The sequence below is a fragment of the Pholcus phalangioides genome, unplaced genomic scaffold (assembly GCF_987345545.1).
Source record: "Pholcus phalangioides strain wild (caught in Gottingen) unplaced genomic scaffold, Ppha-v1.0 ptg000015l_1, whole genome shotgun sequence".
Taxonomy (NCBI): domain Eukaryota; kingdom Metazoa; phylum Arthropoda; class Arachnida; order Araneae; family Pholcidae; genus Pholcus; species Pholcus phalangioides.
Window position 1 is genome coordinate 76,652,745 of NW_028301608.1, and position 23,387 is coordinate 76,676,131.

At 34.9% G+C, this 23,387-nt stretch overlaps 1 protein-coding gene across 1 annotated transcript in view; it reads right to left on the reverse strand.

Annotated features, from left to right (window-relative positions):
* LOC149076714 (protein AATF-like) overlaps nucleotides 1-23,387 on the reverse strand; it is a 43,627-nt gene that overhangs the window by 16,208 nt on the left and 4,032 nt on the right. Inside the window, exons 3-8 of the mRNA XM_089244341.1 lie at nucleotides 17,928-18,083; nucleotides 15,500-15,623; nucleotides 14,169-14,260; nucleotides 12,443-12,523; nucleotides 1,367-1,504; nucleotides 176-290 (exon numbers count right to left, since the gene is read on the reverse strand). Of these exons, the coding sequence (XP_089100467.1) occupies nucleotides 176-290; nucleotides 1,367-1,504; nucleotides 12,443-12,523; nucleotides 14,169-14,260; nucleotides 15,500-15,623; nucleotides 17,928-18,083 (706 nt within the window). The remainder of the gene's footprint in view (nucleotides 1-175; nucleotides 291-1,366; nucleotides 1,505-12,442; nucleotides 12,524-14,168; nucleotides 14,261-15,499; nucleotides 15,624-17,927; nucleotides 18,084-23,387) is intronic.

Below are 23,387 nucleotides of genomic sequence, written 5' to 3' on the forward strand. Positions count from 1 at the left end.
GTCAAAGGTATAGATATATGGTCATAGATATATTTATAATTTAAATGCTGTTCACTCATATGCTTCTTTCACTCATATCATATGCATTATTTTTCCTTGCACCAATGCATAAGGCTAAGTCCAGTGGAAAGAACACTAATATCTCTGAAATTAAGAAAAATAGCAAAAAATTCACCTGTCTTGCATATCTTTTTTCTCGCCATGTTTTTCAACTGAAGGAACGTTGGACTTTAGAAGCTCAGTTTGAAAATCAACAAAACAAGAAAGAAGTCGCTTCATTTTTTTCCAGACTGCAAGAAAATAAAAATAAATAAAAATAGAGATCGGTGCATTTCATATTTTTGCAAAATTTATTATAAATGATGAGAATATTTGCCATGTTTTTAGAACCTTTAATTAGCCATGTTTCTAGGCATTTTCTTAAAGCCAGGCTGGAGAAGAAATTTCAGCAATAGTGGAAAGTTCTAGCATTCATGTGAAACCCTATAAGCAATGGAAATGGCAAATAAAAGTTGGGTATCTTCATTAGAGGAAGAAATGGCTAACAAGTGATCATGTAATCTCACTGACCTGCTTATGATTTTATCAACTTCTAGGTGACTTCTTTATTGGCTGCACTTGGGTATTATTAATTGAGAGTCAGTGTGATGGCAATTGATTGGTTGGGTTACTTCTAACTTTTTGAAGATTGTCTTTGGAAATATATTGGTGCCATTGTGTTGGAATAGCTGTCACAGACTTATTATCATTCGCAAACTATTTTTTTTATAATTACTAATGTAAACAATCTTTACATTAATTCAACAAATCTCAAGTTTTTACTTCTTACTTAAATCAGGAATAATCTAATTTTAAATTATGATTTGAAACACAATCCTAGCACAATTCAATCAAGCCAAAATTATAAAGAAAGTAAAAAGTCCAGAGTTGTTAGATTATTATGACAGATAACATCAATGCAGATTTTTTAAAAAAAAGTTGGTGCCTATTAAGCCACAGTTATGTGCGTCAACTTACGCAGCGGTCGTCAATCCCACCTATTACATAATTTTTAGGTATTGCTGTATTTTGTAGCAACTGTGAATGATTAATTCATAAACTGTTAATACAGCAATACTGTGTTGACTACTTTTGTGACTTCAACAAACTCAAGTAATCAATCCAATATTAATTTTTTTAACATCTAATGAAAATTTATAAAATGATGTAAACCATGTATTGTCATAAAAATATTTATATATTCCAATTTCATGTAAGCATTGACAGGTCTATAACAAGAAAAAATTCAAACACAATATCAAAATCAGTTCATTTCACTTACCATTTTTTCCTAGATAAGTTGAAAGAAATAAAATAAAAAGCGCACCTCTGGTAAGGTCTTTTCGATACATATCATCAGACTTGTCTTTGAACTCATTCCAATCATTGAATTGGGGCATTCTATTACTAGCAAGAAGAAGTTTTTGAAATTTAATGCGGCACTCACACAACTTGAACCACAGCTCTATGAAACACAAAAAGAAAGATTCAATAAGATTTCAAACTTTTTTGTCCATTTATCTATTAAAATTTTTATTATATGTAGACCAGTGAAAAAAGAATGAGAATTATTTGCAGGGGATTTAACAAGTGGCAAAATGTTTAAAAATTTTGAATTCTTTCATTTTCTGCAAAATGACATACACTGATGATCAAAGGCAGAAAAAGTGAGGGAAAAAACATGGCAAAAAGGACCACAATTGGGTAATATTAACTAGGGTGTATTGGTTAGTGCACTTGCTCAGTATGCAAGAACTCTGATTCAATTCCTGGAGGAGACAACAAACTTTTTTTCCAAAAGGATTGTGCCTGCAAAACATCTCTTTCCAAATGTACTGCAGTCCAAGAAAACATCTCTAAGTGGGTAAACCCTAATATGGTTCGAGAGTAATAAAATCTCATTCTCATTTTCTTTTCCAAAAGACCCCTCCCCTATTCCATATACAGACAGCATTCTCACGTTACTTCATTACATTCTCAATTACTTTACATGACTCTCAAAACAATCATTTTCCTTCTTATAAATTGAGGAACAAAACTTGGTTCATTTCAAAGCTCTTGTGAAAAAATACTACCAAAATAATAGAGTATCTCAAATTGTAATGTATATACGAAATTGATTTTCTGTCTGCATGTGTGCGTGTATGTTCTCTATACAAATCTACAATTTTTAATCGATTGTCACTAAATTTGGCATATATACCAAATGGGACCTAACTTGAATGATATAGGCTACTTTAAAAGTTCGTCAGAGCAGAGCAAATGCACGAAATGGGCTGAAAACTGCACGCAACAATGGTTTTTGGGCCTCAACAATCACTTTCGGAACGTTTACTTCAGTTACCGTGGTTCCCTCGTAATGCATTTCATACGTGTATATGCCTTTACAAAATGGTTTGTCACTTCTTTAATGCTGCCAGTATATGTATAATAGTTTATGCCTTTATAATGATTTGGTAAATTTCCAATCCTCCCAGTAATGAGAGCTTTTTGAAGACATCAGAATCATAATCAGCATCACTTTGAGGGTCAGACAAAGGATAATCCCCATAAAAAGTGTTAAAATTGCCGATTTCACTGTAGAAATGCGGAAATTTAGTGGATTTTCCACCATATCAATAATTTAAAAAATTGTATTGATTTCTGAATTTTTGAAATACAGTGGAACTTCGGTTAACAAGCTTAATTCGTTCCCAATGAGCTCATTATTCAAATCAAACTTCCCCATAGAAAATAATGGAAATTTGCATAATTTATTCCACAATTATTCATTCACATAAAAGTGACTAATAAAAATGGCTTCATTCAATAATACAGCATAATAATAATAATATAATAAATAATAAGATAAAATATATATATATGATATAATAACGTCATAAATAAACATGCAATGTGATAATATTTACATATTAACTTACTCTAAACGACGACAGAGAGGGGAGGAGGACTAGTGTTTTGGGTCCCACTTTTTTCTGCAAACTTATTCCCTTTGTCCGACTTTGAAAAAGAACGTATCTAATGACACTTGCTGTTGCCTCCTTTTTAAGATTTCTCAAAAATGGGGAGTTTGCATTTTCCTTGGACAGATTCATTTCTCACATACTGCTACAGCTTTATTTGATTGGTTCTTTTCTATAGAATTTTGCACAGATTCCAGCATTTTACACATCTCTCTCATCTTTTTTGAAGTGAGGCACTTTTCTCTTCCTCAGAAAAGATACCCTCCATACGATGTTGTTGCAGGCAATGGAGGTCCATCAGTTTGACTACAGTCATCTCATGGCCAAGCGGAATTTATATTTAAAAAAACAAAAAACTCCAAGCTCTCATACTCGTGGTTACAATGCGACATCTAGTTTTGTATCCTAACCAGTCAAGCCTGTACACGGGTGTTCATTTTTCGAGCAAGGTATGCTGACTGGAGACTGTGGGGGAGAATATTACCTACAATTCCACAGTAGTATGCGTGCGGACGAAAGCGAAAAACCATAAGCTCAGTTGTGATAACGTTATGTAAGGACCGCACAAACCATTCATTACAAAAAGGAATAAAGATTTCAAAATGACTAGATCTAGGACTACACCACGGGAGGCCCAAAGTAATGTTACAGTGACAATAAATAAAGAGCGAAATATTGTCTGAGGCTTTCATGGCCAGCGTTAAATGAATTGCAAACGGTTTCCGGGTCAAAGAGCGAAATTTTTACTCATATTGCGAATCATCGCTCATTAATCGAATCAAAACTTTTTCAAAATTTTTGCTTGTTAATTGAACCGCTCGTTAACCAAAGTTCCACTGTACTAAGTTTACTTAGAGATATGAAGCGCAGAAAATTAAATATGAAGTAATTAGCCAGACCTACATTTGAGTTGGATATCCATGCAATAACATTGATTTCAGCTTTTTATTTATATCTTCTCAAGCATGAAAATTAATGTAATGTCTTCATATTGTCTTTTAATATTCAACTGCATAAATTCATGTACTTTAAGATGTTTTAAAGTTAACTATATGTGCCCGTAAAAAGTACATCGCCTAAATTCCACAGCTTTAATTAAGCATTTTTTGAAGCAGAAACAGGTAGATGAATAACTTTAAGTTTGGGGGGGGGGGGGAATTGAAATACCTAGTGACCCTTTAAAAAAATGAATTGATATGAATTGAAACACATGAAAATTGTCTCCGCATTATCTTTTAATATTCAACTGCATAAATTCATATAGTTTAGGATGTTTTAAAATTAATTATGAGCTTGTAAAGTACAAAGAAATTCCATAGCTTTAATTAAGCATTTTTGAAGCAAAAACAAGCAGATGGATAACTTGAAGTTTGGGGGGAGGGGATAGGAAGTCAACATATTGGTTAACGGTTTGTATGTCCCTCAAAGGAAGAGGGATATATCACGTGATCCAAAAAAGCCTCATTGAAGAAAACCTGGGCAGCGCCGGGTATTATAGCCAGTTAAAAATAAATAAAAATGTCTGGGTTAACTCAGAAAAAAAGTTCCAAAAAAAGTAATTATTTAGCTATCAATTCAAAGCATGGTTGGTTAACTTCTTTGTTTCAGGGGGGCTAACACGGTGGAGAGCTGCAGCATTGCGGGCTGCACCAGTAAAATGACCTGGAAAACCCAGATTTGTATATTTCATGAGTAATGTGAAGAAAAACAGGCACTTTAGTCATTAAACTTTTACCTGGTACTTTGTACTACTGTGTTTTCAAAACCATTTTACTACTTTATCGCATACCAACTCTGGTCATATATCGCCATACGGCAAGTTCAATGCCCAGATTCAAACCCATGGACCATCTACCACTGTGCTACTCAGGCACTCACTTCAAAAACTCACACTTACTCAATATTTATCTGGTTGTGTTTCCAGCTAGTTTCAATAGCGCCCAAAAGGTGCAGTGGTAAGGTACTCATCTACCACCATGAACGCTACCATCAGGTCTGTGGGTTAAATCCTGGTAAAGAACATAGACAACAAATTCCTTCCCTACTGAACCTAAAGTGACCACTGATAGATAGTGCCTTCATTTTCAACCCAACTCAATTGGTAGAAAATTACTGTATGGCAATATCACCGGAGTTGGTATGCAGTAAAGTAGTAGTAGCTAATCCACAAAAATACAGATTATTCTACAAATTGTTCTATCCCCTACATTCATAGTTTAAATTTTTCGGAAACACTTTTTTTTTAAATTTGCAATTATTTCCCCCCCCCCATACCTGATTTTGGCACCCCTCCTATAACAGAATCCCCTGCATCGCACAGGGTTATTGCAATGAATTGATTCATGCACTGGTACACTTGAAAGAGTTTTATTATCAAGGTAAATAGCTTGCTAGAAAGCCAGCCACATGGATAGTATTTACCACTACTGAACCACACATGCACCTCATCCATATTCCTCTGCGGAACTACTAAAGAATTGCCACATGTTAGAATGTGCGTGTACATGTAGTGCTCCTGATGTGAAGTTTGTTTCTGTGTGATGTGTGTTATGTGTAGAGCCGTCATCTGCCATCAGTTTTTCTAACTATGAGTGAAGTGTAATGATTGAATAATTGTGCCATTTGTAACATGGCTTTGTTGGCTCTCGCCTGACCTTTACTCATGTAATAATAGTGCATATGTTATGTTTTATTATTGAGATTGTGTTACGTCTATCTCATGCTGTATGTTTATAACAAGTTGTTTCTGTTGACTAAAAACAAACTTTTGTTACTTACAGATGTTCCAAACATACCACTTAGAATGCTGATGTTGATGGCGATGCATGTGTGTTGCTCCTCATTTGCATGCTGAGTGATTTGGAAGCTATATATAATCACGTCCGTGCTTCAAATCGATCTTCAGTCTCAAGTAGCGCTAAACTCGTAAGTCAACCGAACTCGGCTGGTCCGACATTCCCGTCAGTTGCTCTTCAAGAATGTCTAATGCTCGTTCTCGATCTTAATACCTCTGCAGATCTTCCGACTGCGATCTGGTGTTGGCTGGCTTAGTCTATAACCATGATTTGATACAGCCTCCTCGTATGATGCCGATATCCGTGATCTGATGCTACCGGTTTGTCAACGTCCTGTGTTCGTCACGATGTCCATCAATTGATTCCACTGCTTGATCGCCGAATTCCACATATGGTTCTGCCAATGTCTGCAATCTGATGTTGCCTCTTCGTCAACGCCTTTGGTTTGTCATGATATTCGTATATCTGATTCCACTGCTTGATCGCCAAATTCCATGTATGGCTCTGCCATTGTCTGTGATCTGATACCGCCTCCTTGTCAACGCCTTCGGTTTGTCACAGAGTTCCATGTGTGATTCTACTGACATCTGTGGTGGAGCATCATTTCCTGATGACCATAGTCGAGTGTCACTTCCACCCCGGCAACTTCACCATAAGTATACTTTGCATTTTTCCTGCTAGTGAAGGGTTTCCTTGAGTTAATGTCTTGACTAATGTATGTCTTAATAATAGTAATAAATAGTTGTTCAGAACTGTTTTGTTCGTTGGCAGTTAGAGACATGCGTAGCATGTTATAGGCCTGATGCTGTCTCTGGCGAGACTTTTAAGGGGGAGATCGTCTTGCATTTGCGCCTCAAGTTGGAAACCATAGAAAACCCACTTCGGCTGTAAGGTGACGGTGGGGTTCAAACCCAGGTCCTCACGATGTGAGTCCATCACTATGACCACTCAACCACCACAGAGGAGAATTGTATTTACTATCCACTCCAAAGGGGCGCCTGGAATGAGAAAACATGTGATGGTACCAAGATAATAGGGATCAATTTTGCATGAACCAGGTAGACTGCCTGTAGATGTGCATGCAATATCGCCTAATGGTTCGTACCCCTATAAAATTAAATTGCGCCAGATTTGCAATACACGTATTCTTATTGCTTAAGTTACCTTCATTAACAAGAATATCTGTGGTTTGGTTTGCAGAAGTTCCAATCTGGTGCAAAGCGGAATGCCATCAACCTGTCATCTCAAAATTTAGAGAGATAACTGCTTCTCTGTTAGAGAAGAAGTTTTTGGTGCAAGCAATCATAGAGTCTGGGTGTGAAACTCTTTCAGTCAAAGGCACAATAGGAACCACACTATCTAATACAACATGTTTTTGCCATTTACACTTATTCGGATCTCTATAGTCTAGTCGTTGGGAGTTATGAGTGCCATAGTGAGTTTGCATCCACTTAAGAAAAGTTATGTCACAGTGAGCAGAACACCAAATATGCATTCCGCTACAAATACACAGGTCAGAACAGATAAATTTCCCAACAAAGTGGTGGAAAAAAATGCCCATAACAAACTTAATGAGCAATTTTGTGCTCGAAAAGGTTGTATGTGGGTACATGCTAAATTATTTTTTACTATACTACAAGAAACAATGAGTTTAACTAGTTTGTTGATCAGGAAGTCTGCTGTTAGAATTAATAGCTCAAATAATGATCACACATTTAATTTAATAAACTGTATTTTATCTAGACAGGGGTCACATAAAATCACCTCGCAGGCCAGCTGTTGGCCACTTCGACTTAAAAGTTTCTACTCCCAAATGAAAATCTGGCAACAAAAGTGTTTCCTTCCCACACTCTCTCTGCCCAGTTAAAAGCAAAAAGATTAGAAATACCTGTCGTTATTCACAGGGCCGGAGCCAGGCATGAGGTAATGAGGTGGCCGACTAAGGCAGCATGATAACATGGGTGGCATTTTTTATGACAGACTTATTACAACTGTGTTTTCACTCTCGTAAATTTTTACACATCAAAATAATTTTGAGGTGAAAGCACGAATTTTACTTGCGCATATAAATATGCGCAAGTAAATGCAATATTTTTCAGTGTTGAAATGCTATTTCTCATTGCTCAATTCATCTCAACACACCTCCCACCTCCAAGTACAACCTGTCTCTAGAGAAAGTGATTTCTAAAAAAAATGGCTCGCTCAATTTTTTGTTAGATTTTTTCAGTCTTTATCAACATTTTTCCAATTGGCCTTCCTTTCTTTTGTCCAGAGGCGTTTAACCTTTAGAAGAGTGCAGACTACTTCATTGACATGAGGTCATGGGTCACTTAATTAAGTAATCTAGAACAGTGCTGCAGATTAGAGTGATCTGCCCCAAAGCAGAATATGCCGAAGTCTGCGACGTACGTCGCAGAACAATCAGTGCTATCGCACAACAATGGGGAAGAATTTTAAGAAAATTTCAGTCGAGGGCTCATTGCAGAACAATGCAAAACATTCTGCTTTGGGGATGATCTGCAACTATGCTGTGGGTCACTCAAAAATCTCAACGTGTCGTTGGCCAATTAAATGAATTATGAATGTATCGTGGGCCACTCAAGTTATGTGGAACAACACTATGGTCATTCAACTGATCTGGGAATGTGCTACGGGTCATGAAGTGATCAAGGAATATGCCGTGAAACGTGTAGGAGAAACAGAGCATCAATAGACAGAAATAACATTCCCTTTTAGACAGATTTCTATTATAAAGGTGCAAATAAAAGCACTAATCATTGAGCTGACTATATATTGATTCCGCTTAAGACCAGTTTCTGCCTCACAGTGTCCATCTTAGACTGGTTTCACTGTATTATGATTATGGGCCATTCATATGATATGTAACTAAACTGCAGGTCACTTAAATTACTTGAAAATGTGCCACTGAGTTCATCTTTACTAAATTAGGTTTGAGGTCACAGGCTACATCAGATGACACAGAGGGCTACATTTGGCCAGTGGGTCGTGGGTTGAGCATGTGTGCTTTAATCGAATCCCACCAGCATAAGTTTGGATGTGTTGTTTATCTCGTGATAAATGCCTCCTTCAGCCAACACGATACTGGAATTATCTTTACTGGTGCTGTTTGACTCCAGAATGTTCTAACTACCCATTTCTATTACCTATATTTGTTCTTTTATAAGGGGTTCCCAACGGAAAGAGTTCTTGTGAAACCCTTGATAGTTATCAGGCGGTTCTGCTGAACCCTTGATGATAATGATGATAATGTTCCACAAAACTCAAAGAAATAATTTTAGAATATTTATTGAAAAAAAAGAGAGAGAGAGTCCCTACTGCCATCCCAATAACATCATAGCCCCAGGGAAAAATGAAAGAGGGCTTAAGCACTACCTCATAATTTCCATATTTATTGTCATAAATCATTGTACAAGATCAAGTGGAATCTTGGAAGCTCCAACTGAGGTCCCTATATGACCTCCACAAGAAGGGGGGGGGATTCTCGTCAGATATGATTCTATTTTTGCTTTTCACACTAAAATGTATATCAGCGTTTCCCATTGAAAAATCTGACATGAAACACACCAAAGATCTCAGCCTAGGGGCCCTACTGCAAAATGTGAAACCATGGGTCGCTGTACCGTCCCAACATCCCCTCCTAAAACTACACACCTCCTATTACTAGCTACAGATGATGATGGGAGTTGGAGCCCTGTCAGCCTCTTGGAAGGTATATTCTCGAATGAAGAGCTTTGATTATTAGCATCACCAGATGAAAAACACCCGTACAAGAACTTTGACATAACTACTCTAAAGATTGCTTTTGCTGATGATCTGCTATTGATTGTTGGATTTAAGAATTTTACTGATGCTTGCGGAATTTCTCAGGTAATTCTTGATCTGGTTACTTCGTGGGCCAAATCTTACAAGATGTAATTCAATCCTACAAAAAGTAAAGTTATGATGGACATAATAAATAAATATCCGGACATAAAAAATATCCGGATGAAGGTGGAGTCAATGTAACTCTGGATGGAGTGGCAGTTGAAGAAATCTAGGAATCATTGTCGACAAAAAATTCCAGTGGAAAAAACACATCACATACCTCTCTAGGAAATGTGAAAGTGTTTTGAATGGTCTTTTGAGTCTCTCAAAATACATTTGGATTGAAATCGGATGTCTTGTGTTTAATATACAATCAGGCCATCATTCCTATATTTACATATGCTTCCAGAGTTTGGGGTGATTTCCTGAAAAAGAAAATCAATCGGAAGAATATTCTGAAAGTTCAACGAAGATTTCTTTTGAGAATTGTTCAATTAGCTACGAGGCACCATTTGCTATTTCTGGGCAAACACCTATTGACATCCTTATTCTCTACAACAAGGAGGCCAAGAACATAGTTTCAAGAAATTGTGATGATAATTCCCTTTCGGGTATAGTTCCTTTTTCATCTCTTCCGCACCCAGCGACACGAGCTGCTATCGCACTGTAATTTACAATGAAGAGTTTTTTCCTAAGCACGATCTCATTTGTTACACTGATGGCAATAAAATTGATGGTAAAGTGGGTCTCCCTTACGTTGTTTATAAGCAAGAAGATGAGCTCCTGTTTCACCGATTCAGATTAGAAAATAACTTCTGTATTTCAAGCCGAGCTCCTCTGCTTGAATCTTGCCACCAAGTGGATTTCATCTTGTGTTGGAAACAATAATAATAGCACGCCGATCTGTTCAGATTCTCTCTCTTTTTTGCAAAGTCTACAAAATATAAATTCAACAGAAAAACTTGTGGTGGAGGCACAATGTCTTATAAATTATCTTAAAAAGAAAACATATATATACGATTTCACACATGTTCGAAGTCACTGTGGCATCACTGGAAATGAGGGCAGATGATCTGCTACACTTCTTAATGTTATGGAAAATGTGAAAGTCCCAAAATCTCACTATAAATATGTTTATCGACACAAATCAATCCATCAATGGAACACAGAATATGTCAGTTCCAAAAATTCCAGGCTGGTAAAGAAATTCTTTCCTTTGATTCCAGCGAGAATGAAATGTTACCATTTCTCCACAAATTCACACTTGACTCAATTTATTACTGGACATGGGAATTTTAAAAGTTATCTCGCAAGAATGAAACTTGCCAGTAGTTCGCTGTGTACATGTGGAACCGATGAAGAAAATCCTACTCATCTTCTTCTGTCATGCAAAAATCTGACGAAGGAGAGGGTTCATTTCAGAAAAGAACTTAAGAAACTGTCTATTTCTTGGCCGCCTGCATTGTCTGATTTGGTCAGATCAAAGGAAGTTCTTCGCATTCTGAAAATATATGTACAAAATATCTTTGCGAAAAAATAATTGGTTTCCATTTTATTTTTTGTATATACAGTGTGTACTAATGTACATTCTTATTTTCTTTGCAAGTGCTGTTTTTGATTTTTGAATAATTAATCAAATTTTCATTTAATTACTTATTCCTTTTTCTTTTTATTTTTTTCTTTTCTCACTATTTTCGTATATACAGTCAAATCCCGTTATAACGAACACCAAGAGACCGGAGGAATCACTTCGTTAAAACAAAATTTCATTATAAAGGAATTCCAGGTCACCTTAGCATTGTTCCTATGTAAACTTATTTGGGGGATTAGAAAAGTGTTCGTGAAAACTAAATTTTCGCTATAACAGGATTCGAATGTATATATTTATGTGTGGTCGTATATTTTCTATTCATGTATATGTATTGATTTTTTTTTAAACATTTCCATTGATACCATATGGCATCGACTGGTGCATATTGCGCTTTAGAATTGCATCCGTATGTTGTTATTGTACAAACTAATCTGATTTATCCTTTCTTTTTGTAGTATGCTGTATTGCAATTTTTGAGTTTCTTGAATGGTATATGTTTGTTGTTGTTACTTACATTTGTAAGCTTCATGGCATACTCTGTGGAACACAAGGAGCTGTTTCTGTAGGACCCAAATTAAAAAAATATATATATTGCAAATGTATACAGGGCTACAATGGTTCAAAATCAGTTTGTCGTCCTTTGATTACATAAAATATTAACACGCCAAAAATATAACAGTGAAATGATAAATTCCTAGCATAATATCTAACGTAGCTAGAAGTTAAATTGGCAAACTATTAAAAATTCTATTTCATTGTGCAAGCAAAAACTGGAACAAATAGGCCTCCCAAAAGCCTTTTTTGGGACATCTGACCACCCTATCCATAGGGGATAGTGGTTGAGGTTGTTAGAAAAAAATTAAAAGTTTATTAGCTATTAAAAGCTTATAATTTTGGTAAATCTGAATTTTCTCTAAAATTCTGAGACAGCCATTTTTTGTATTTTCGATAATATAAATATTCTAAATGTATAAATGCTTCAGGGAAGAACCAAAAAGGGGGTAACTTTACTCACATATTTTTTTGGAATTTCAAGAAAAGTGTATCATCTAAACTTTTGAGACAGACTTTACACACTACACATTTTTTCCTAAAAATTTCTCAAAAAAATTAGGAATTAAAAACCACAATAAAAAATAGAAATTTAAAATTTGGGAATGGGTGCCGTTTCTTGTTAATGTCAAACTATACTAAATCCTCAAACAAAGAATATGAAAAAAATTATTTACCTTGTTGGGCTTTAACAGCACGACCTTTATCAACCTCATTTTCTACATTTTGTCTGGAAAATTGTTCCATTGTGTCTTTTTCTATAACAATAATAATAAGAGGTTATTATACAATATATCTCTACCTATATCAGTAGAGCCTGAATTATATGCTCTAAAAATATGCACTTGAAAATGCCAAAATATGCATTAATAAAAACCCAAACTATGTACCTGAAGAGATATCCTGAAAAGATTAAGGGGATAAGTAAGCAGTAAAAGTTTGGAAGAGTCCATTTCAGAAAGCAAAAAATTGGTTACTTTCATGAACCTCCCAGTATCCTTCAAGGAATGGTAAAGGGTTGGTCCTTCAAAGGGATTGTCTTTAAACGAGGTGACAGCTTCTATTTTTTGTTTAATTAGGGAAATAATTATAGTAATAAATAACATAACATATAGTTTTGATGATTGAAATTTTGATGGCAAAAATAGCAGATAGCAATAGTGAAAACAAGACGACAAATGCCAGGTCACAGCTACTACTACTTAATTGTAGTCAGGTTCACTTATAACGAACACAGATATAATGAATTTTCACATATAACAAAGTTATCACATATCCCGTGAATTTTGCATTGCTGTTATTTTGATTGCTGATAACGAGCATAGATTTCAGCAAAATACGCCTAGAATACAAACAGATTTTCAACCAGTTTTCAAACATGAATTTCTTTGTAATCTTATCTAACTCTTATCAGCAAATTTACCTTTCTACAATGAGTAGCTGCAACTAAGACGCCTTGATATGCAAGCGTATTCAAAGGTCTCTAGGTACAACTAGTTATGCCCCCTCCCTTCTTTCCCTGAAAGACATTTTAGCAGGGCTCTTTTGCTTACTTTATTTTTACTTTCCTCTACTAAATCTTATTTCGTTTGCAGAAAACCTTATTTGGGAGAAAATACTGATCATAAATCACTTACTACTGTACACCCTAACCAAATGGTCACCCAGTTCAGTGTAACTACTAGTACAGTGGTCTTTGTCCTTTAGGGCAGCTGGTGTCTTTTTGTATTATAAGACCACCTGCCCCTACCAGGATGGTTTGGACCACACCACCACATATGTGTGATGAAATCCTCATTCATGGATTTGCTTAAGATCGACCATCAGAATGTAGCGCAAAATTAGAAAATCCATAAGAATGAGATCCATCCAGTAAGAAGGAGAAAAATTTCAATACTGTATATAACTAGCAACTAAGATACTTAATATATAAGAAAATTTGTATTCAGGGCACTTTTACTTTTGAGATTTTTTTTGAAAAAAAAAAAACCACTCATACCATCTTACACCATTTAAAGATACACCGTCAGAATGTACCCCAAGAATAGAAAATGTGATAAGAATGAAACATTTTGATATATATTTTTCAAGAAAAAAGATTATATTTAGGCCATTTTTGTAATTTTGTGAAAAAACCACTTGGTTTAAACCATGGTTTTAACCAAACAACCCTGAAAAGCAGCAATTGTTCTATGATGGAGTGTGTTTTATGGTATTAACTGAGAAATCAGTTTTCTAACATCTTGCTCCTCTCTTTTTTCAAGTTTTTAGAACAGATTATATGATTTACCCAACTTGAGAATATATAATATATCAAGAGAATCACCCATACTTTTCATATGCAGAAAGACTACACTTATTTCTAACAATTTCAGCTATAAAAAGTTATAAATGCAAAAAAACCTTCAGTTTCTTCAGAATCAGATTCTCCTTCACTGTCTTCATCACTGTGACTAGATTCTACATTTTCAGAGTCATGCATGCTTTCTTCACGGCTGAAATTCAGAATCAAAGAATAAAAATACATTAACCCAATTACAATATTACCCTCATTATAAAACGCATTCAGATGTTTCAAAATTTTTTACCAGAATAGTCTGCAAAGAATTTAACTATAATATGACAACCTAGATCAAGTCGTCTGTTATATTGCACTTTTCTAATGCCTCCTGAGATGTCTGATATAACAAGGGGTTACTATTTCAAGTACAAAATTTGTAAGTGGGAAATTTGCCAACCCTGTCTACCATGTTCCCCCTGCATTAACCGACATGTCAGGAAACAGTTAGGGAGACCAGCTTTTCATAGAAAAGTTTACAGTGGTATCACAGTAATATTTTATTAAGATTTTTCTCTAGAATACTTAAACTGAGCATTTTAGGATCCTTTGTGTTTTATGAACTACTTGTTGGAGATAATTCAAATTTGACATTAGCTTTTGCTATATTCTTTTTTTATAGATAACATGAACTAAATTGGATTGGATTTTGGTTTTATTGGCACAAGCACCGATTAGGTCACGATGTGCCAAAACAAATGACCATATAAAAATAGGATAGAATTTGTTCTAGTCATCTCAAGGAAGTAAAAGTATGTATATTAATGGAACAATGTTGGGTGAAACGTATAACAATGATATAGATTATAAATAGCTTCAATTTGCGTAAAAACCTCATAAACTAAATTGAAAAATTAGTAAACAGAACTATGTTTGTATTCTTATACCATGTGTTTAAAATTTGAATAAGAACTGCAAAGAAATTAAAGAATTTCACAGCATAATAATATTGTAATACCATATTTCCCCGCATAAGCAGGCATGCCAGGAAACATTGAGGGAAACCAGCATGACAGGAATACTCGCATTTTCCAGTGTGCTGGGAATTTCAAACTCAAATTCTGGAAAATTATTGAATATCTTTATTCTAAAAATCCATTGAATTGGCTAAATGCATATTTGTGATCCTTATCAAATCTAACTTTTCCGGTGTGCCCAGAACAGACCAGACCCCAACATTCAAACAGCTTGTGTCCCTGGTGTTTAGCTGGTGTTATCAAATATGTTGAATTTAGCCATAAGCAATATCACATGCAAACAGAATAAATTAACAGAATATCCAAGAAACTAGAAACTACATAATTTTTTATATATTTTTTTTTTCAAGCTTTAAAAATCCGAAAAAAAATCTGAAATTTAACTTTAAAAAAAGTTTCAGATTGAAACAAAATCTCACTTTCCAAGACCCTTTGAGGCAAGAAGCTTTTTAAATGAGCTGATCATATCTTCACTCACAGAATTAGTATCAACATGGCTAGAAACCTGATCACTGCTGCAACAGCTTGAATCTTCATCATAATCTTCACCAAAAAAAAAAAACCAATCATTTCCATAATTATATTTATATATAAACTATAAAAAATTATACCATAAAAAAAGTGAAAAAAAAGTCATTCATTAATCAAGATGCAATTAAAAAAAAACCTTGAAAATATTATAGTGTGTCTACCACATACCCAAAAGAAAATCTGGTGACATTTACATGACCTTATCCTGACTATTCCTTGACCGTTGCTAGACTCTTTTGTTATAGCAGTGATACCCAACATGGTGCCCACTGCAGCATTGCAAATGACAAACAAAGCACTATGTATCAATGGTAACAACTATGTTACAGTTAATGAAATAGAATTGAGCAATAAAATTTGGCATTTGTAGCCATCATCCTTGGAAAAAAAATTACATATGAAGTTGTCAAAAATATATTGACAAGGAGTGAACCAACTTAAAAACCCATAAAACATCTAAATGGTCTTTGGTACATAAGGAGTTATGTGCTTAGGTGGTGCTACCATTTGTGTTGCAAATGAAAAGGAAGAAACTGACTATGGGTGAATATTTATGGTTGAATTTTTTCCTCAAAATCTTTTTAGGTGTGATTCCTGCTGGATTCTTGTTTTTAGCAATTTGACTACTCAGAAAGAAATTATCAAATGGGAGAAAAAGTTGCAAAAATTGAGATGATTTTTGGAAATTTAGCACTCACTATTTGGTGACATTTTCAATTCAAGAAATTTTTTGATATGTTAGTGGTTTTAAATTCTTTGTTGGGGTTGTCATTGGCGATTTAACTCATTATTTAGCAAAGTGTGTGATTTAATATTTGTTATTTAGCAAAGAATGGTGATTCAATGCTTATTATTTGGCAATATTGTCTATTTAACACTTGATATTTCACTGCATCGAAAAATTAATCTTAGCCGACAGACACTGCATAATCGTGAGCCTGATGAATGCCAAGATAGGGAATATGTGTATGTTTTGGATTTGTGTTGGGTGAGGAAGAAAATGAAAGATCTTGTCAGAGGTGGAAACTCCAAAAACAAGTCTAAGTCTCATAGAAGGGTGAGGAGGAAAAGAGTAAATATAGAGAAAAAAGATTAGTCGAAACTTGGACAAGTCTATTTTGAGGAAAAACACCCTGGCTATAAAAGAGTTAAAGCAGATAATAAAAATGCAGCAAAATGCATGCGAATTCGGACATATGCAAATTACAAAGGCCTGGATGAGAGCATATGAAAAATGCAGCCATGAACCTATATGTTTGTCCCCCAAAGTAGAATATTTTGCATTATTCTGCAACAAGCTGAGAGCTTGTTCCAGAATATACTGAACTGAAAATATTATGCAGTAAAAAATTCCTTTATAGTGTTTTCTGTGCAAAAGAGTTCTTTCCTCATAATTTTTAGCAAGATTGTTCCGAAGCTGCTTGATTTGTCTGTGATGTGCATCACAGTTTCAGCACATTCTGCTTTGGGGGGGGGGGGGAGAATGAATAAATGAATAACTTCCACTCCAAGTTGAAAATCGAAACACACCAAATTCAGAATGAAAAAAGTCCTATCTCTTGACTCTCAGTGATTTTTCTTCAACTTAGTTTTAACAGGGTTCAACTGCATAAAATATTATGATTGTTCACATTTTGCTTACTCGTACAACAAAACCGTCATGCGACAGATTGGTTTTAACCTTCTGTTGGATACTTTGCCCTTGCACATAAGGTAGGACTTCAGCTTGGTGCTGCCGTTATGTAGCACTAAGCCCTGCAGTCAAAGGCTATAGCTCTGTAGCTTTAGCAAAAACCATGCAACAGACATTAAGAGGGTTGGCACCACCCCACGAACCTGGCTCCACTGGCTCTCGATTCGAGATTTATTTCCATCTCGCCCAGTCAGATCCATACTGAGTAGGATGGACAAGCACCTGGTTTATGAAGCTTACCTGAATATGCTTTGTGGTGGGACAGGGGTGTGATGATCAGATGCATTACTCATTCAAAAATAGAAGCTTTTCACCCAAAATTTTTGCAACAACCTAATAACTTTGGCTCTTTACATTTATTTTTTTGTTTTTCCTTATACACAGGAACTTTTTTTTTGTTTTCCATGCTAACAAACCTTCTTATTTTCTTCATGCAAACATCTGGCGATTGTAGACCCAAGCTTTGTTTCTTTCTTTCATTTATTGCTACTCTTTGTCTACATGTCGAGTAGTCACAAATTTCTAATAAGTGAAATATTTGGAGAAAGCCATTTTTTGTTTACAATAACCAAAAAAAGGTAAACCCAAAGTAGAATAAAATAAATTTAATCGGCAAAGTTCACCTCGGTTCTCAAGGGACTGTCTCGATATTTTCTTTCCAGCATATTTTGAATCTGTTTCATGAAGAAGTAAGTCTGTTTTTCTTCTGATCCTACTGAATGAGACAGGAATATCTTCCAAAACATCAAAAGACTTCTCAATGAGTTTAGCATTTGATTCTGCAAAATAAAATAGCACACACACAAAAATATATCAATTCATTTAGTACATGAATATTATCTTACACAGTGAAACTCTCACTTAATACCATTACCTTATTAAAGAACTTTGGCTCCATAACAAGATCAGTATAATGCAAGATCAAGGTAAAACCTATATTTCAAGGTATGATGGTTTTATGTCTGATTTGTCGGAGATACTCCGATGGTAATAGCACTGTACAGTATAGGCCTACTCTACTTTTCATTTCTTTCACTAGTTTTATATGGTTGGAAACTATTAGCGCAATGGTTATAAAAATGTGAATCACAGCTTCTAGAGGTATCAGAGTTTTGAAATGATTCAGACATTTATGGGGAATTGTGGATAAAAATTGAGTACGGCAAGGGAACTGCTGATAATGAAAGGAACTAAAGATGAGATGTGAAAATATTCTCGGAGAATGAGAATATTCTCCTGGATGTAAAAATTGGAGAATAATCGAGAATATTCATTTTTCTTTTAAATAATGAAATTTCTTTTACTAATTTTGTTTATGACAAAAGACATCATTTTCCCTTGTTAATACGACAGATACAGAAAAATCGCTGAGTAAGGAGATATCGATGTTTCAGGAAAGGAAAACTCATCTCTACCCTCACTGGGACATGAACCCTGGTCTCTCGTTTGTCAGACGAGCGCTCTACCAATTAAGCGATGAAGACAGAATTTCCTCACCTTGGAGCATAGGTATATGCTGAATGGCTCCATCCAATGGACGGTGACAACATTCTGCTAATAGCTCGCAGATGACATCAGGGCCACCAGATGGCAGTATATGGTCCCCGTGAGGGCAGAGATGAATTTTCCTATCTGAAACATTGATATCTCCTCACTCAGCCAGTTTTCCGCATCTGCTGTACTTTTGTTTATGTTATGAAATATAAATGTTTTCATTGGCTGAAACATTTAAAACAAACCAATTTTTGACATAATCACCCCCTCCCCAATAACAACTTTGAGTTTGAATCTACGAATCTAACCTCTTGGCCATTATAAGAGGTTTTTATAAAGTTTGGTTGTGAAGATTTTAGAAATGTTGAGATTAAAACCTTAGAAAATTATTTTGAAATCAGATAAATTCTCACAAAATAAGTTCAAAACAAAAAATTAAACCAAAGTATCTCAGTGAATACTTAGAAATAAGGAAATTCTTATTAATTAAACTGCTTTTGTTCTTTTCCCTATGCTATTGAAAGCTACATAATAAAAAATATAATAATACAAAGATTATGTAAAAAATTCTATGAAAAGTTAATTTAGCATTTAAAAGGTTATAATAATATAGATTTTATAGATTTTTTCCTGTTATACCGAAATCAATTTTTGCGAAAAATTTTACATGATATTCAAAAATGAGCCAATGACCAATCAGTGACCAAAAGTGCACTGCGAAACTTCGTGGTTTCCAAAACTTGGCATGTTCTTCAGTTTCCAGACGATTTTCCAAAATTTCAATTCTACAGGCCTGAATGATCCAATTTATTATATTAAATTGATTCTAAATACGAATTAATAAGGGATTTACTGAGTGGCCATTAATTTTTTTTTATTGGAATTAAAAACAAAATGAGAAATAACTAATATATATTTTATTATGGTCTTTTTGTTTCTAAATTTCAATGCATATGTTTTTTTATTACTGTGCATCTAGTTTAACACAGTACGATGTTTCTTGGAATAAGCACCACGTGAACATATGTGTCGCTGTATTAGAAAAAAAGAACTATCAATATATCAATTATATGAATGACATTTTGTTTATGAACATAAGGCCACGCATCCACCGCACATTTCTGATACAAAATTTATTAAATGCTTATTTTTAATTTCGGAAATAATTGCTAAATGCTTGCCAATTTTAAAAATGTTACTTGGTCAATTGAGAGTTGAATATCATGTAATTCAATAGGCCAATCTCTTGGAAATTGGGTTTTTTGAAACGAAAATGAACATACACGTCGCATCTCTCTTAGTGTAAGCCACCAGTCTCTAAAATCATGTTTTTCAAAACGTAGACAACGCGATGCTCATTCCGTGAAATAAGGGGATTAATATAACATAGCAGTTAAAATGCTATGTATATGTAAAAAGTACTATGTCCATTTTCGTCAATATTGAGATAACACGATAACACTATTAATTTGCTTTATTTTCGTTACACTATAAACATAGGCATAGAACGTCAAGTCATATTTCAATAAATCACAATAAATAAATAAAATAACTATTTTTTTTTGCTTAAATTTCTTAATTCTATCTCAAACTTTTTTCAATTTATCGATGTATCGTATTAAAAAAAAAAAAATATATATATATATATACACCTTATTGAATACAAGTATTACAGAGGATTCCAAATTAGATAAGATTGAATTGTGGCAATTGTTCATAAATTATCATTAAAGAAAACTCTCACAAAATACAAAACATATGAACTTATCAGAAATGAGTAGTTATATTTGATATTTACTTACTTTGTTTTTGTCAAGAAAGTGTAAAATGAAAAGGAGCTTTTTTCCGTTTTGTTGGTAATCCTGCTTTTATAACCATTCGGTTATAAAAGCAGATTATTATTAGGTTTCCTGGACATTGTTCAGCGGTGGTAAAAAATAGAATGCTCGGTTTCATTTTCAAAAAGTTCTCTTCTCGTTCGCTTCTCTGTTCGGTTCGTCCTGAACTGAAGTATGTTGTAAGGTTTTGGAGACCATATCTACAGAGTGCCATAGACTTGGTTGAAGGGGTGCAGAGAAGAGCTACGCATGTCCTTATTGGTCCACTGGGCTTGAGTTATGAAGAGAGACTTCATTTTTTGAATATGTTTACACTGGATGAATACAGGTGTCAGGGTGATATGATCGAAGTGTTCAAAATTTTCAATAGGATGGACCATGAATTATTAGTACACTGTCAATTAACTGCTTTTACAAGGAGACACCAGTATTGATTGGTAAGGACAATGCTGGGTTATGGTGTCGCAGGAATTTTTCTCTAATAGGGTTGTTAATAAATGGAATAGCTTACGTTCGGTGGTAGTAAATTCTAACACAATTGACACGTTTAAAAATAAATACGATAAACATGTTGGGGTAAATCGAGAAGCTATCCATACTTATAATAAGACAACCTTAAAACCATATATAGGATGGAAAGAAATGGTACATGGTGCAATCGACCTTATATGGGATACAAACCTTCTTTCAAGAATCCCTTGCCAGATGTCTACTGGGAAAAGTGGAGATCCCTTCCTCTGCTAATGCCAAAATACTCCTATTCCAAAACAAAAAATTTCACTAAATGCTTCACTATCCACATACCCAGGAGAAATTAAGTTGCTCACATAATTGATAAAATCTCAACAGGAGTTATTGAGTGTTACACCGATGGCTCTAGGATTACTGATACTGGGGCAATTTTCCGCATCTTTGGAGTGGATCACGACTACCATAACATACATTTTTATCTAGGCAAATGACCAGTCTTTCAAGCCGAAGTATTAGCAATAGCCATACTGGCTGAAAGCCTGATTTCTTTCTAAAGAACATCATGGCAAACAAATTGTTATCTTCTCTGACAGCCAAGCAGCGCTAATGGCTCTTGACAACTTCATCAAGTTTCAAATGTGTGTAAAATACTGCACTGACATGCTGAATAACTTGGCAGCATTGGGCAACAACATCAACTTTTACTGGGTCATGTAAATTTCCAGGGAAATGAACTCACAGACCAGATAGCCAAAGAGGCAGTGAACATGAATCTATCTGGACCTGAACCTTTCTATCCTGTTTCAATCAACCTTCAAAGGAGATGTCAAACAATGGATAGAAGACAAATATTTGCGGCAATGGAACTCAACGCAGGACTGCAGACAGGCCAAGCTGGCCTTGGGAACCCATCCGAGTATTGCCAAAAAACTTATTTCATTGAACAGGAAACAAATTCGACAGGTTATACAGATCATCACTGGTCATGCTAACCTAGCGAAACACCTGCACAACTGTGGCTATGCAGATTCACCTGTTTGTCCTGCGTGTGGAAAAGAAGACAAAACTCCACTCCACTATGTGGAATGATGTCCTGCTTTCTCTATCCCGAGAAGGAATTACTTCGGTGATTATCAGGTGACACACTAAGTGAAGTCCTGGTAAATTTTCTCAATTACACTAAACACCTGAATTCATATGGCGAGTTTCAATTCTGCTCTAACTTGAACTCTCATGCATTATTATTTAATAACTTCATGTTGAGTTCTCGGCCATATCTCTCTGAGACCTCCTCTGCTCCTTTTATAAAAAAAAGGGTACCGTAGACAGGAGCAGCCTCAAATTTTCTGATATGGCCTTTACCAATTGTGGTTTTCCATAAAGTCCCACTTACAGGGATTCAATATAATGGTAACAGATACCATAACTTTCGTCCCCAGAGCGGCCACCAAACTCTGGGAATTTCCACAGAACAATGTTTCTCTTCATATTCACATGACCCACAACTCATGTTAAACCACTTGGTGTTAGAGCAATGGACAAAATTTGCCTAGGCTTTTCCCTTATGGGACACCAAAGGATGATGTGATGATAGAATAAGACAACCATAAGTATTCTTTATGGGCATTGTATAATATTTTATCATGTGTATATATATATTGTTTATAGTTTTTGTAATTTCATTTTCAATTGGGGGGTTGCTGTATTTTAGAAATATATGACATCTATATTTGAATCGCTAAATGTAAAAAGGTGTCATGTCACATTTCTTCAATTTTTATGTTTTGATGGATTAATGGAATAGAGATGCCAACGCATCGTTTTATGGTGAAATGGGTCAAGTCTCGCCTCTAGATGCTGAGAAAAAACGGATGTGAAAAGTAAAAACGGGTCATGTCCAGGACACATGACCCCTTTTTACATTTAGTTCTCAAGACCGCTAACAGGTGGCAGCAGGGTTTTTCTGTTGAGTTACCTTCATAAGGTTTTCTTCATTTACATTGTTTTTGTTTTGTTGTTATTTATTGTTTTTTGTTTAAAACGTAGTAGTTATTATGTAATTATGTTATAATTATTAGTACAGAAAAGGAGCAGAAAATTTTATGATGCAATCATAGAAGCTAAAGAGCTTTGCCAAGAAAACAGCGATATTTTCTGTCTGTGTATTGACTATATGGCTACTGTATCCTTACCTCGGATTCCAGTGCAAGATATCTACTATTTTAGGCAGCTGAGTGTTAATACCTTCAGTATTCATAACCTAAGAGATGGTTAAATGAA